This window comes from Tinamus guttatus, unplaced genomic scaffold (assembly GCF_059628265.1).
Source record: "Tinamus guttatus ecotype Peru unplaced genomic scaffold, ASM5962826v1 Tinamus_guttatus_pri_ptg000202l, whole genome shotgun sequence".
NCBI classification, from domain to species: domain Eukaryota; kingdom Metazoa; phylum Chordata; class Aves; order Tinamiformes; family Tinamidae; genus Tinamus; species Tinamus guttatus.
In genome coordinates, this window is record NW_028288736.1 from 1,014,787 (window position 1) to 1,028,876 (window position 14,090).

The following is a 14,090-nucleotide window of genomic DNA, read 5'->3' on the forward strand; positions in this document are numbered from 1 at the left end:
GATATGCAGAAAAGAGGGGAATTGCTCATATCCACAAATGGCCATTTTTGATTAGGACAAGAAGCAGCACAATGCTGACAGGAGCCCTTGACCTTTGGATGGGTTGCAGAACATCGATGAAGTGTTCCATTCCCTCACAGAGAGCAGCAATGAGACCGCTGCTTTTGTAAGAGATTTCCATTTTGTGAGCCCAGGAGTCAAGCCCTACATTCCTGAAGCTTATAAAACTGGTCTGCCCCTAAAATGCTACCAGCAAAGGACAAGTGACATCCTGATCGAACGTTTGAGACATCCTCAGGTGTACCTGCATGGCCAATAGGGAAGGCAAAATGTATTATCCTGCAGGTTTTTTCCATTGTGTCCCTGAGTGAAACGGCTCAGGGTAGGATTACTTACCAATTTCTGCAGATTTGAAAAAAAAATCTACCATTTTGAGCTATATTCACTCTTGCTGTAATGCGGAACTGTCATTGGTAATGATGAGATTCTTGGCATTGCTATAACTTTTTGGTGCTCTTGCTGTGAACAGATTGCATAAACCATAATCTTTCCCTCTTATTTTTTTACTGATGAGCCTCAGTAAATAACAGATTCACAGACTGTAACAGAAGGAATATTTTAAATACCAACGGGGTATTTATCTTATTATCTTATTTTGTACATGTAATTTTTTCCCCAAATTTATCCCATTATATCACTTTTTCTTTTGTAAAAAAAAAAGAAAACAGAGACACATGCATAAATTACCTTAGTGGCAGAATCCACAGCTGACCCTCTTTCCAATAATTCTTGTACAAGTCCCACATGCCCTTCTTTAGCAGCCAGGTGCAGAGCATTGAGTCCATTCTGTAAGCACAAGGGCCATATCAATTACAAATAGCAGCTCTCAGACACACATTCCCACCTTACCCGGGCATAAGAAGAAGATTAGTAGCTGGAATATTATTACATGTTCGCTTGCTGTCTACATAAGTCAGATATTTTGGACTTCTGCTAGCTGAGCCAAGGCACTTCGTGACAAAGCTTCTCCAATAACATTTTTCTCATAGCAACAGACATCAAAACAAACTGTATTTTTGCAGCAAGCCAAGAGCTGTAAGAAAATCCTTCCTTTTCTGATAGTTTCACACTTCCTCAGGCTATCTTGGGTATCATCCTGGCATCTATTATTTCAACATTTTAGCACATACCTAGCTTTCACTTAGTGTAATCTCACCAACCCCAGTGACGTGCTCTTATCACGGAGAAATCACAGGATTTAGCCAAATTTACACAGGATGTGTCTAGTGAATCCAGATTATTTCAGGCTAATGTGGTCTTCCTCCTTTCCTCTGAGAGAGCCAATAACAATCATAAGACAACCAACACAAGGGCAACAAACTATTTGTAGATTATGAATGGTTGTAAACCACCCATAAAGTAGTTATACCAACCTCTGACAATACAAACACAAATGGTTTCTGATGAACAAGCCTTCACTGAACTTTGACTTTTTGTAACCTCACTCAAAAAAGAGAAGAAAATAATCAAATATAAGCTAGGATTTTCAAATAAAGAAAGAAACAAACAAAAACCTAGACGCCTAAATCCCTTTCACAGAAAACAGAATAGGATACTTTATTTTATAAATTCCAGCCATGGAAACTGTGCATCCTCCTCTTATTATTACCCCTATTCCACCCAAGAGAAAACACAAAATGACAACCCATTGTAACTGAATTGCCAACCTGTTTTTCACAATCCTAAGGTATTTTTCACAGTACATCAAGCAGATGACAGCAATAGACACTGCCATTGCCCTCAAGCATTCTGCTGTTTTGCCATATTGCAAGCATCATAAATAATACTCAGGTATCCCAGTGTGTGTCTGGGCATATGCGTGTATAAGCATATACACACATATGTGTTTATATATAGACACCAAGCTTAGCACTGCATATTTTTTATCACTTTAGGTGTCTCCAAGCAGTTCATAGTCACTTGAATTACGCAATAAACAAGCAGCTTTCTGGTCTTTTTTGTTTGTCCATCCTCACATGCAATTCAAGCTTGCAATTCCCAGGGTGATTTTAATGCACTTAGCACATCACAGGAGACATTTAATGGGAATCGGTCCAGTGGCTACAGGCACAGCAATCCAAACTCATTTCTGAAGTAACTCCATTTAATTCTGCATTCATGTAGGCAACACAGACGCATCTTATGGCCAAATTCAGAAGTGTAGCTCTGAGGAAAGCAAGAGAACTGAAGCAAGGACACACTCACAATCTGCCAAAACAAAACACTATGCAGCCTGGTAGTTAGGAAAGCTAATGAGAAGTGTGGTTTCTGATCCTGCCACACAGGTCGAGGGGCAGTAACCAAGTTCCTCCTCTCCTCGAGGAGCCTTCTTGCCGCTGGGCTGCAGAAGGCAGGGGTGGCAGTGGTGGCACATCCCCCTCAACACAGGTGGCAGGATAGGGAAAACGAGACTGAAGAGCAGCAAATTTCTAAAATATTTGTATTTATGGTTTTAAATACAAATCTACGCATTCGTAGCAGCTGATTTAAAGATATGTAGCCACATTAAGTAGCTGAAGCTAATATTATTGTATAGATTGGGTGTTGGATAGATTCTTTGCAATAGGATTTTTTATCATATTCACTGATACATATACAAGATTAATAAAATGGGGTTAAAAGACTCCTAAAAAGAAATTATAGCCTAAATACAGTTCTTATTGTACACAAATACTATAACTATGCATATTTTCTCTTATCTTTCAAAGTAAGATAGCAAAAGCAAGCATTGTATTTCAAATATTCGAGGCCAGTGCAAGTGCAGCTTTAAAGCAAGCTTTGCTACTTCATGTTCACAAAGTTGCAATTATTTCCCAACCCACAAGGCTCATTCCTGTTATTCAGGACGATGGAAGTTCCTATTAAATCTATGCAACTCTCCCACTCCTGCCACACAAATTTTTGTGCACCAGAGCAACAAAGGTTTCCAACCCTGCCCTGCTCTCTCCAGCAAAAATGGTGAGTGGGGAGAGATTAAATTAATTTTCTGCTAAGCCAAACCGTACAGCGTGTGCACTGCTGTTCCCCACAAAGCACTCAAGTACCCTAAGTACCTTTCTCTGAGGAGCTCACTTGCAGTTCTCACACTCATAAAAGAGCCTAATGCCGAGCCTTGCAAGCCAGGCCGTTCCCAGGTTTCCTGCGGAGACCCCACTTCCTCTGTTCTTTTTCTCCTGAGCTAAAGGCCTCAGCACTTCACACCCCGTGGAGTGCTACAAACCCACACACCATGGCTGCTCACAACGCTTTTGCTACTACCACCCCACGTATTTTCACTGTACCAGAAAAGCCTACAAATTTCCTGCAAAGGCCTAGAAATCATAAACCTTTTCCAATTTCAGTCACTTTTGTAATAAGATTGCCACTAAGTTGCACTGCTATCATCTGAGAATCATCCAAGGAGGCTCCTGGCACTTTTGCCTTTGAACTGCCTCTTGCAATGCACACAGGCAAGTCGAGAGGCGAGGACAGGGCCACCACCACCTCCTCTGCAGCACTCTACACTTGGGCCACCTTAAAAAAGCCTGACAAATTACAGCCCCAACGTCTCCAGCATTATTCCAGCTCCTGTAATCCAGCATTGCTGCAGCTCCTGTGATAAACTACAGCCAAAATGACAATACAGGCACCGCAGGAGCTTTTACCCACTCCTGTCCCAGCTTAGCCGTCACTGGCATAGATGGAAACTTGTTAGTCCCAGAAGCTTTACTCACCTTCTGCTCAGGAGAGTTACTCAGAAGCACAAAAAAAGGAAAAAAGGTGGGAGGAAGAAAGTGTTAAGGAATAGGGAAAAACTTCACACAAGTGAATATTTACTTGTGTTACTTCAGATTGACCTTTGCACAAGAGAAAACAATTTTTGTGAAATATAATGATTCTGTTAACATTTTTAACTCCCTGAAGTTTATTTCAGTCAGAAGGTATACGTTAAGTACTTAAGATCTTTGGGAACACTTAGAAGCAGGAATGTAAATCAAAAGAATTAACCCTCCTCTTTCCTTTATGCTAAAAGACAAGCAGCACTTATTACTGAAACAACTTCCAAATTCAACTTTAAACATTTTGATATTCACTCGAAACATTAAATGCAATGAACTTTTATCAAGTTGGCTCCACTGCTGCTGTGTTTATAAACTTCATTGTTATTAAGACTTTTTTTCTAGTTAGAAAAGGGTGCAAGATCTGAAAAATGCCTTCATGTTTTTCCAGAGACCAGCAAAAACACAGTTGTCAGCTGCAAGACCAAAAAAATACATACATATATACACATATATATACACATATATGCAGGCTTGTTCTGATTCATCACTACTTCTATAGTTTCTTCAAGTGCATTTTTAGAGAAACCCTTAGAGATATGGCCAGCAAACGACTGGAAGGGAGAATGAGAACGAACTCACAGAGCCTGAGGAGCCCCACTGCTGCCTTAAGAAGGCACCTGCACTCACCAACAGAGGCTGAAACTAAAACACAGTATCATAGGCTTAAAGTTTACAATTTTTCTACATCTCCTTAACAGACACCAGTCTATGCTGACTGTAAATTCTCTGTTCTGAGCCAGTCTCTTGGGAAAGAGAAAAGGGCATGTGGCCAAGCCTCTTTTCAAGGATTTGGAAAAGGGCACATTAGAGAGTCGGGCAATTTCTGAACTCCAGAAGTGCACTGAAGTTTCTGTCTTTGTTATATTTTGGGGAGAAAGTGGTAAAAGAAGAAAAAAAATGATTTCCAATTATGAAAATTCTTCTTTTAAGTTGCCTTATAGCCTGAGAATTCATGAAAACAAATTAACCTCCTGAGCTATCAGCAACGTATGATATTAGCAACCTCATTCTGACCCCTGTGCTACTTAGTTAGCACAGGCTATAGTTAGCACTAGTGGGAGGGTTAGCTGCCTCTCATTTGGACCAAAGCAAGGAGTAATTTGTAGCTGGTCCAATGTCTCATGAACTCAAGCAATAAGGAAAGCAACCAAGTCCTAACAAAACTACCAAATCCAAAGCAAAAGCCAAACAGTTCTGTGAACATCCTCGTCCCCCCCAGATATCTTTATCTTATGTTTGGGACCCATTCTGTTGTAGGTACCAGACTTGGAATCACTTTCCATGTGAATACAGAAGACTGCATCACAGCAAATGCCAAAAAGTCACCATTCATTTTCCCTTCTAAGTAAATGACTTGTAATGCTTTGAAAGCTGACCAGCTGCCAAAGACATAGCGAGGAAATGTTACTGCATTTTGGATTATCAATTCTCTCTTAAAACACAGTGAGTAACTGATATACCCTCAGGTTCATCAGGTCTGTGTGCATATCTTGTGCTAGGACTGCTAGAGCTGCCAGAGTAAATGCTGTGCAGACGCATACTGTAAAATCAGAGCTCATTCTGCTGCATTTTGAACATTGATTCACATACTTTAGAGGCAAATCATTTTCTCTGGGTGCATGAACTACAAAGAGCAATCAAATCCCAAACAAAAAGTCTTATAACACATCAAAAATAGCTTTAAACGAATCAGAAATTTCCATGATCTATAAGCTTTTTGCCCAGTTTAAAACAAAACAAACAAACTAAACCAGGGGAATTTTGTCTACAGACATTTTTCAATCTCTCTCCAGAAATAAGTATCACCAATTTATGATTTTCAAAATACGCTTGACCTGATTTTCAAAATAGTGCTTGACTTTAGATTAAAGGAAGCAATTTCATACTATCTTAACTTGATATGAGCTGGAAGTAGGATACCATAATGCACCAAAACTAATAACTAATCCCTGCTTTCCGTGTATCCAGAAACATTATGAAAGCAGGACTCAGTCAGCTGCAGAAGGAGAGGACTTCCCTCAGAAGACGACTCTGCAGCAACCCTAGTCCAAGAGCATTCCTCACTCAGTAAGCAGGAGGACGTGAACTTTGGAGAGGTTAAAAAAGATAATCGTCAATGCTTCCAAGGGGTTATTACATTAAGTGCGCTCTGTCTTGAGGGGCATTTTATCATCAAGACTAAAAATGGTTAGATCTATTTAAAAATACTTATGAGAAGTACACTCCAGATACGCGTATGAGAATTTGCCTCTAGACTTGCACTCTCCTAACTGGCAAACTTGAATTTTTTAGAATTTTGCCCCATATAACACATCTTCATCTTCAAAGCAGGTTTTTTTTTTTTTTTTAAGATGACTTTCTTTGAGACAATAAGCTAGGATTTTTTCTGTATGTTTTCAATATGAAGAGCATAGAGTGTCCCAGGTTTTCTCCTGCTCTTCATTAATTTCCTTGGCACTGACAGCAACAGAACATTTTTCATTTTAATACCCCAACTTCCATTTGACACACGACTGCTTTAATCATCTGCAGCTTTTCCTCAGCAGTAAAGATAACGGCTCAAAATATTTTAGATGATTTCATTTCTTATCCTTCCACTCTTTTTAAAGCAATAAACAGTGGCCACAACTGTGTTGTTTTAATTAGTTTTGACATTCCACCATCCATCATAGCCAGCATTAAATGAACATTTTCTAACATTTTTATCATTTAAAATGAACATTCAAAAAAAACAAAGGAGAAAAAAAGACATTTTCTAATCTGAATGTCAGCGTGGAAGCATCAGGAAAGGAGCAAGAAATTTTGCTGTGGTTTTCTTGGTGGCATCGGCAGGTTTCAATCACTCTATATAGATAACATTTAGATAGTATAATGCTCCATTTCAGGAAAATGGCCTTCTTCAGACTAGCACTTAGCCACATACCTAAACTAAATAGAATTTAAGTGCAGTTTTAAAATGGAACATGCAGTTAACGATTTCTTAGGGAATTCAGGACTGGAAGACTGGGAGCACACCACGGTCAAGTTGTAGTGCTGAACACCCCAAACTCCCATGCTAGGCCTCTGTATTTCTGTGCCCTATGCCCTCACCCCAGGCCATGCAACACAGCCTGGCTCGCGCCCAGGGGGTCTGCCTGGTTCTCCCTAGGGCACCGTGGCCACCCCGCACCTCACACCACCCACCTGTGGTAAAAGGGGAGCTGCCTTCCAGCCATCCGGGGCTAACCCAAACCGCATGGCTACTTGTCACCTGACTAGACACTCTGCAACTGAGCCCTAGGAGTTTTATCTGCTTGGGCACAAGTTAGTCTGCTAAAAATAACCACCCACCGACTGTTTATTTACAGGCTGAGATCTCACAAAAATAGCATGGGAAACCTCAGACTTCCGCATCTCAGGTCACTGGGCATCAGGTGCTGTGCGTGGGATGGGGTACTTAAAAGCTAAGGAAAATGACCTGGCTGACTATACGGCACAACGTGATATATGAAGCTTTTATAATGCACTGTCTAATGACCTTTCTATAAGATAAATGTATGTTTTGCAAGAGGACATCTTCCTGCCATGCCCACTAGTCCTATCGCAGTTTTGTTAAAGCCATTTACTAGCCATTCTCATACAGTTGACTTCCAGATATCCCAAAGGAAGACAAAAGGTGTGTTTCTCCAAGAAGGCTTCATAGGTAAAGTGATCAAAACTTGAATTCCAGGCACTAGAGAATTTATCATCAAAGCCATTATAAAAATGGTCTACAGCATCCTACTGAAGGACTTGGCTAAAACTCATTCAGAAAAACAAAAATTTCAAATTGCATCAGGGGTTCTTGCTCTTTCTACCAAAAACAAAATCTTGGACTCCTTCACTTTAGGCTAAAGCTTCATTTTTTCCCTTTTCTAGTACCAACATATTCCATCCCTGCACATTTCCTGCAGGACAAAGCAGCTCCAAATGCGATACAGCTGAAAATTACTCTGCCCAAAACAGCAATGTTCTTGGTTAAATCAGAACATGAAGGTGATAGGAGTGATGGGGGAGGGATCTGACTCACCCATGGCAGTATCTTTCTCTTATTCATTAAAGCACATATTTTGAAGCTTTTTTTCTCTTTTAACTTACTCTGGTGATACTTGGGTGCCATCACCAAGATAAAGAACAAAATTAAACTAAACAAAAAACAATTTTCATACTGCATTGAGTATTGTGTATACATAAATAATATTTCTTTTTTCAAAAGTGTTTACTAAAACCTTAACTGAATTATTTGAATTAAAATACATGTTAACAAAATCCATGGATAATGTGCAAGTTTATCAATTTATTTGGTCAAAATCAGCTCTTTTTTGGCATAAATTATTCAACTGCTATCCCATTCCCCCAGCATTCACATTATTTTTATGAGTAATTCAAGCAATAAAAATAAAAATCCCTGAAAACAAAGTAAAAAAGTGAAAACCCAGAACACATCTCATTATTCTGGAGAAATTTATATGACTATATTGCAATAGGACCTTGATAAGTTATTTCAGAAAAGTAGAAATTCTATTTTTTTTTCAAAATTCAAACCTGTAGGCTGTCAAGATGTTTTTTAATTATTTTTTTGCTATCATAATGTCTTTGAGACAGCCCTACAAGAGCACTCTTTTTCTGAAGAAAGAAACCCAAGACTCTAAAAACACTCCTAGGCTACAGAATTTAAACATAACACCAAATGAATAATAGTAAGTGAATGGATACCAGAAGAAATGACCTTCATACAAAAATTCAGTAGGTGATTAAGGAACATTTTGCAGCTCAGTTCTTAAATCCACTCAAAGGCTACCGCTATCATCTTTGCAAATTGCTGTTTGAAAAACGTTTTCCCTACCAACTTCTCTTTTCCTATTTCCTCAGACTCAGCTGGCTTGGAAACTCCAAAGCAATGTTCTTACCAGTATGCATTTTCTACGTTTCGTACACGTCAGCTTGTTTCATACATGGCTTTCCTCCACCTCCCTGCCAACAATCCCAATCTACACTGTCCTTTAGACGCATGAGTGCAAAAAGCCACGTGAAACTTTATTTTACCTTCTCCATACACCTGGGCAGACACCAGGAAAGGTGGCTTCACAACAGCTACAAACTGACAGCTGGCATGCTGCCCAACTTATTAATCACAGTCATCTCACTGCCACCATCTGCTCATCTGTCAGTTTGTTGTAACACTTTCTCTTTGGAAAGAATCATCTTTCATTAAAATGGCAAGTGTCTATTAGGCGCAGGCCCGCGCCTTGTTACAATTAACAAACAAAAAGCCTAACAGAGAGCAAAGAACCTGAGTATTGGCAGACAGTTACACAGAGCAGCAGAAGGAGGACAGGCCACCGGCACAGGAATGAAAACTAAGTGACTAGGGGACACATGAGGCTGAGGAGCTTCACAAGGCTCCTGTTGAGGCAGTAAGTGCTGCTGCACCCTGCCGCAGCACTGCAAAGGTAGCAGCGCTGCAGAGGCAGGGGGGCCTTCGCCCACGGCGCGACATCCAGAAAGCAGCCCCCTGCAAAGAGACCCAGCAGGAATGCCCACAACTCTCACCTCGATACCCAGGCATATTTTATCGTTTTTTAACCAACATCCAAAGGATACTATATTTTCCTTGGCTAGAATGCAAATGTTAGCATGGTGTGAGTGTTTTGAGGAATACAGGTTTATTCAGCGCTCATTGTTTCAGCTGAAATTGGAACTTCACAACAGGGTGAAGCCAATGCTTCCTTAGGTTTGCCTTACCAAAGCATAACTTCAGTTTTGAATACAGATACTTCACTACTTTACATATCCAAATCTGCAATACACCAGCAAGAAAGAGAATCTCCAAAAGGCTTACATAAATTTTTACTAAAAACATCAGAGAAAGTTTTTGGGCACTATCAGCTACCTATATAGTGCCATTGAAAAATTACCTTGAAAACATAACTTCAGCTAAATTAAGACATCTATATGAAGTAATCCAGCCTTTAAAACCTTCCTTCTGGAGAAGGAAGTTCTCCAGAATTCACTGTTGCAAACTTTTGCCCTTCTAATGTCTTACCTGATTGCATGTGTTAATGTCTATTCCACTTTTCAGGTATTCCACTACTTTGTCCAGGTTGCCAGCTCTTGCAGCTCGGAGGAAGCTCGCATTGCTGTCAGACTGTAAAAAGACAAGAAAAACCCTCTTGTTATCTCCTCCTTCAAAGTGACCACACTTTGAACACAGGCAAAGGTTTCCACATTTGATGCCATAGAAGCACAAAATTGTGACGAAAACTGACTTTGCATTATATCTCCACCACTCAATATATGCAGACAAGGCAGTACTGTCACAAAAGAAATATAAATCTGCCAGACCAAGAAAATATAGTGCAATAATTGCTCAAGTTCAAAAATTGAGCAAGAGACAAAGAAAAAAGAAGTCATAGGAATTAACATTAACAATGAAGAAAATAGATCAACTTAATAGCAATAGTTTTCTGATTTGTTATATACACACTCAAAATTTTGTAAAATAAGTGACCAATCACATTATTGGTTTCTCTACTTGAAGAAAATATTAATTAGCCTTGGATTTGCACTTGCATACAGTTGCATAACTACAATCTATGTTTACACACACACACAGAATGCAGTTGCATGCTACAGAAAGACAGATATCCAAGAGCTTAGTCCTGTGGATCTATTTTATCAGCTGGGACACAAAAGCAGGGTGTGATAAAGGAAAGAAAAACCAAAAAAACTGGGCAGCCCCGCAACTGTTGCTAACCCTACAACAAAGCGGATGAAGTGCTCAAGTCTGAGCATCTAAATCCAGGATAATGTTACAAATATGCTCGCTTCTAAACTGCCTGTGCCCACGTATTCACATTAAAGCCCCATTAGGGCTTATAGGCAGAGTAAGAGAGAGAGGAAAAAAAAAAAAAAGTTTTATTTTCAGCTAGGTTGTGGGATTTATGGTAAAGCAAAGGAACATGAAATTCTTCAGCCATTCCTGCCTTTACTTACAACTACAGCATGCAATTGCACAGACTATTTGAAACTAGCACACATCGATGTTCACCCACACAGGAACCTACACGCAGGCTACTAATGTAACTGCTGGTGCCAGGAGCAAAAACATCCTGCAACGGAATTGACCTTTAACGAGAATAAGCTTTGGGGGCCACGCAGAGGCAGCAGCAATTTCCATATAAAATAAATAGAGTAGGAGTGTGTTTCAGAAAGCCAGTAAGTAACTGCAAAAGCCTGTTTTGTTTTGTGGGGGCCTGCTTAGAGCTCCAGAGGACATGCACACCACAGGGCTGGTGCCCAAACACCTCCAAACTGGGCTGCACCCATTTCTCTTCCCATTTCACCTTGACGCCAGAAACACGCGGGAAAACCATTCTTTTGTACCCCAAGAGTATGCTAAAAGCCTCCCACTTGCAACATATTAATCCTGATCGACAAAGCAATGTATTTCAATACATTTATTTCAGTGGCTCTTTTCTTCGTGCTGCGCTAACTCACTTCACAATCACGAATCCCAACCTATTTTAATCTGCAACAGATGGATGTCATCAAAATGATTCTTTTTACAACTGTGCTACATGCCAAGACAAAAATATTTCCTTTTAAATTCCTTTCAGCAAGCCTCAGCACATTTTCCACATCTTCTAGTGTTAAGAAAACACACCATCTTCCTAAACACCCAGCAGGCTGGGCAGGAAAGTAGCATGGGAATCCCCATGGACAGGCTTCAGGCTTGAGTCCACAGAGCATTTGGATCAGGCTTGACACAGGAGCAGCTTTCAACAGGCACTTCAAAGAGCCCCTGCTCTGACCAAGACCAAAGGAGAGCTATTAGCACCACTGCCTCCCGTGCTCTGCGTGCGCACACAAAAAACACCTTATTTTAATGTTTAAATTTCCTGAAAAGTCGACTGCCTTGGTAACAACACTGGGATATGTCAAAAAGTAAAGTACCTGAGGGGTGAAATTCTGTCACTCTTCAGATGAGTGGGAAAAGTATCTTTGCCTTCAGTAGGACACGTTTTACCTGCCGCCTCTATGCATCATTTTCATTCATGCTTTAATACTTCGGTAATAATTTAACACGTCAAGGCTGCGATCATATATTTTTATGCTTCTAAAAAGGTGTTAAGTCAGAACAGCAAAACAAATGTCCACAACTTCTCTGCAGTTAGAGATGAATCCATCATCACTTGTCTTCCTTTCCTCCAGGGGAGAGGAATATGTGAAAGGCTAAAATGTTAAACCTAAATTACTGTTGCACGATCACAAATTTTAGTTCTGACAGCACTAATATATTTCATTTGTTTCTGAATAAGATGGAGCAAGCATCCTCCAAAACCTCCAAAAACCAAAACCTCCAAAGCAGGTTCTCATTTCCATTATTCGTACTTTTGTTACCTCAAAACTAAATTAGCGCCATGTCCAATGCTTGGTGATACAGTAGGTACCTCCAAGGAATTTTTATTCTGTCTTACATGACATCCAAGGTGATAAACCACTTTTGTCAGGGACACTGTATTATTAAATACAAAAATAACGTTCTTCATGTAAAATTTGAACATAAACCTTGAAGAAACCAAGCAGCAGATGAGCCAGGCTAACCATCTGTGTTTTCTATTCACAAAAAAAATAGTATGATGGTCCATGAAATTCTCTAAAGGAGCTTCAGAGATTCAGTGCTGCATTTTGAAGTCTATGAAACCCAGCAGTTAAAAGCAGCATACGAATATCTGCATTTTATTTGCTGGCTTGGTTTCCCAGCTCTGCAGTACTGCAGTAGCTCATCAGTAGTCTCTCAAGGTCTTAAAAAGCTTTTCTGTCAGCACTGCTGTCTCAGCAACCTGCCCACTGTGGCACACTCAAATTCAAATCGATCTTGAGGAAATGGTCTCACTAGTAAATAACAGCAGCTTCCTGTAGCCCTGCATGCTTTGAAACCACGACTCCTATCTGAAAAGTTTCCCAATTGATGCAGTTTCACCAAGTATTTTGTTTCCTTGCATGTAGATTTTTATTTGAATTGCTAGTGCGTTTCAGCAACACCAAAGCTGCCATATCAATCTTCACTGTTTTTTGGACTGGTGAAAGTCAACTCTCAAACTGTCTTTCAAACACACTTTCTGTACAAAAGGATAGAAGCCTGGAACAGCCACTGCTCTGCAGGATACTCACACCTATGTGCCCTCTTCCGATGTACTGCATAGCACCTGCATAGTCCTCTGCAGTGGTTTTAAAGGTACATACATCTAGGCAGATCATACCATATGCTCCCTTCTGCTTCAAAAGCCAGCACTTTACCAATAAGAAAAAGAAAGGTTTACAGCAGAAAAGCAGCGTGGCTCTAACCCAAGAAGCCGGCAGTTTAGGAAGCTCGGCTCTTAACCTCTGAATTTGCAAAGTCTCAGCCAGCCCCTCCACACGACAGTCGTCACTTAGAGTTCAGCATCTCTTGCTCTACATGCAGTCACTCACAGAGACTTTGCAACCTAAGCAATAGGTTATTAACATGCTATTAGAACAAGATAGGAAGGATTGAAGAGTATTTAATTGTAGGTTATAGTGCTGAACGAATTGACAAACAGGGTAAAACAGCAAGCTTTTTCTAATGTACTATCTTGAGATATGAAAATTAAAAATTCACAGCTAAACAAAAGTACTTGACTGCTCCATGGGAATTTTTTTTTTCCCACAACAGCTGTGATCATATCTGTATTAATTACTTGCAGTTGTACAGTTATGCAAGTATTGATCACAATGTAGGACAAGAGTCCTAAAAAAGCTTCCAATACATATCAGTGAGTACAGTACTGCAAGGCTTTGGTAACTTTTTTTTAATTCTATTTGCAATGCAAAGTCTGATACATGCTAGGAATCTGGGGGCAATATTTAGTGATACTGAACCCTATAAACAGATTCTTGAATATCTTTTAGCTTTTCTATATTACTTTTTGATTGAGAATAAATAATTTCAGCCAGAAAGAGATTTTTTTCAATGGGGTTATGAATAAATGAACTGTCATGTGAAATAAATGCCATAACCCTAAGTGCATCAGTGGCTAAGAACATAAAGATCTTTTTAGATCTTCTCTGAATAAATACCTCATTGTCAGACGTTACATGAGAAAGATGCAAGACAGGAAAGATGGAACAGACATACCTACCTGTTTATAAAAGAAGAGAAACAAA

The 14,090-nt window shown here is 39.8% G+C and overlaps 1 protein-coding gene across 1 annotated transcript in view; it reads right to left on the reverse strand.

The window, feature by feature from the left end:
* ANK2 (ankyrin 2) overlaps nt 1–14,090 on the reverse strand; it is a 168,794-nt gene that overhangs the window by 122,271 nt on the left and 32,433 nt on the right. The window contains exons 2-3 of the mRNA XM_088524032.1: nt 9,946–10,047; nt 748–846 (exon numbers count right to left, since the gene is read on the reverse strand). Of these exons, the coding sequence (XP_088380158.1) occupies nt 748–846; nt 9,946–10,047 (201 nt within the window). The remainder of the gene's footprint in view (nt 1–747; nt 847–9,945; nt 10,048–14,090) is intronic.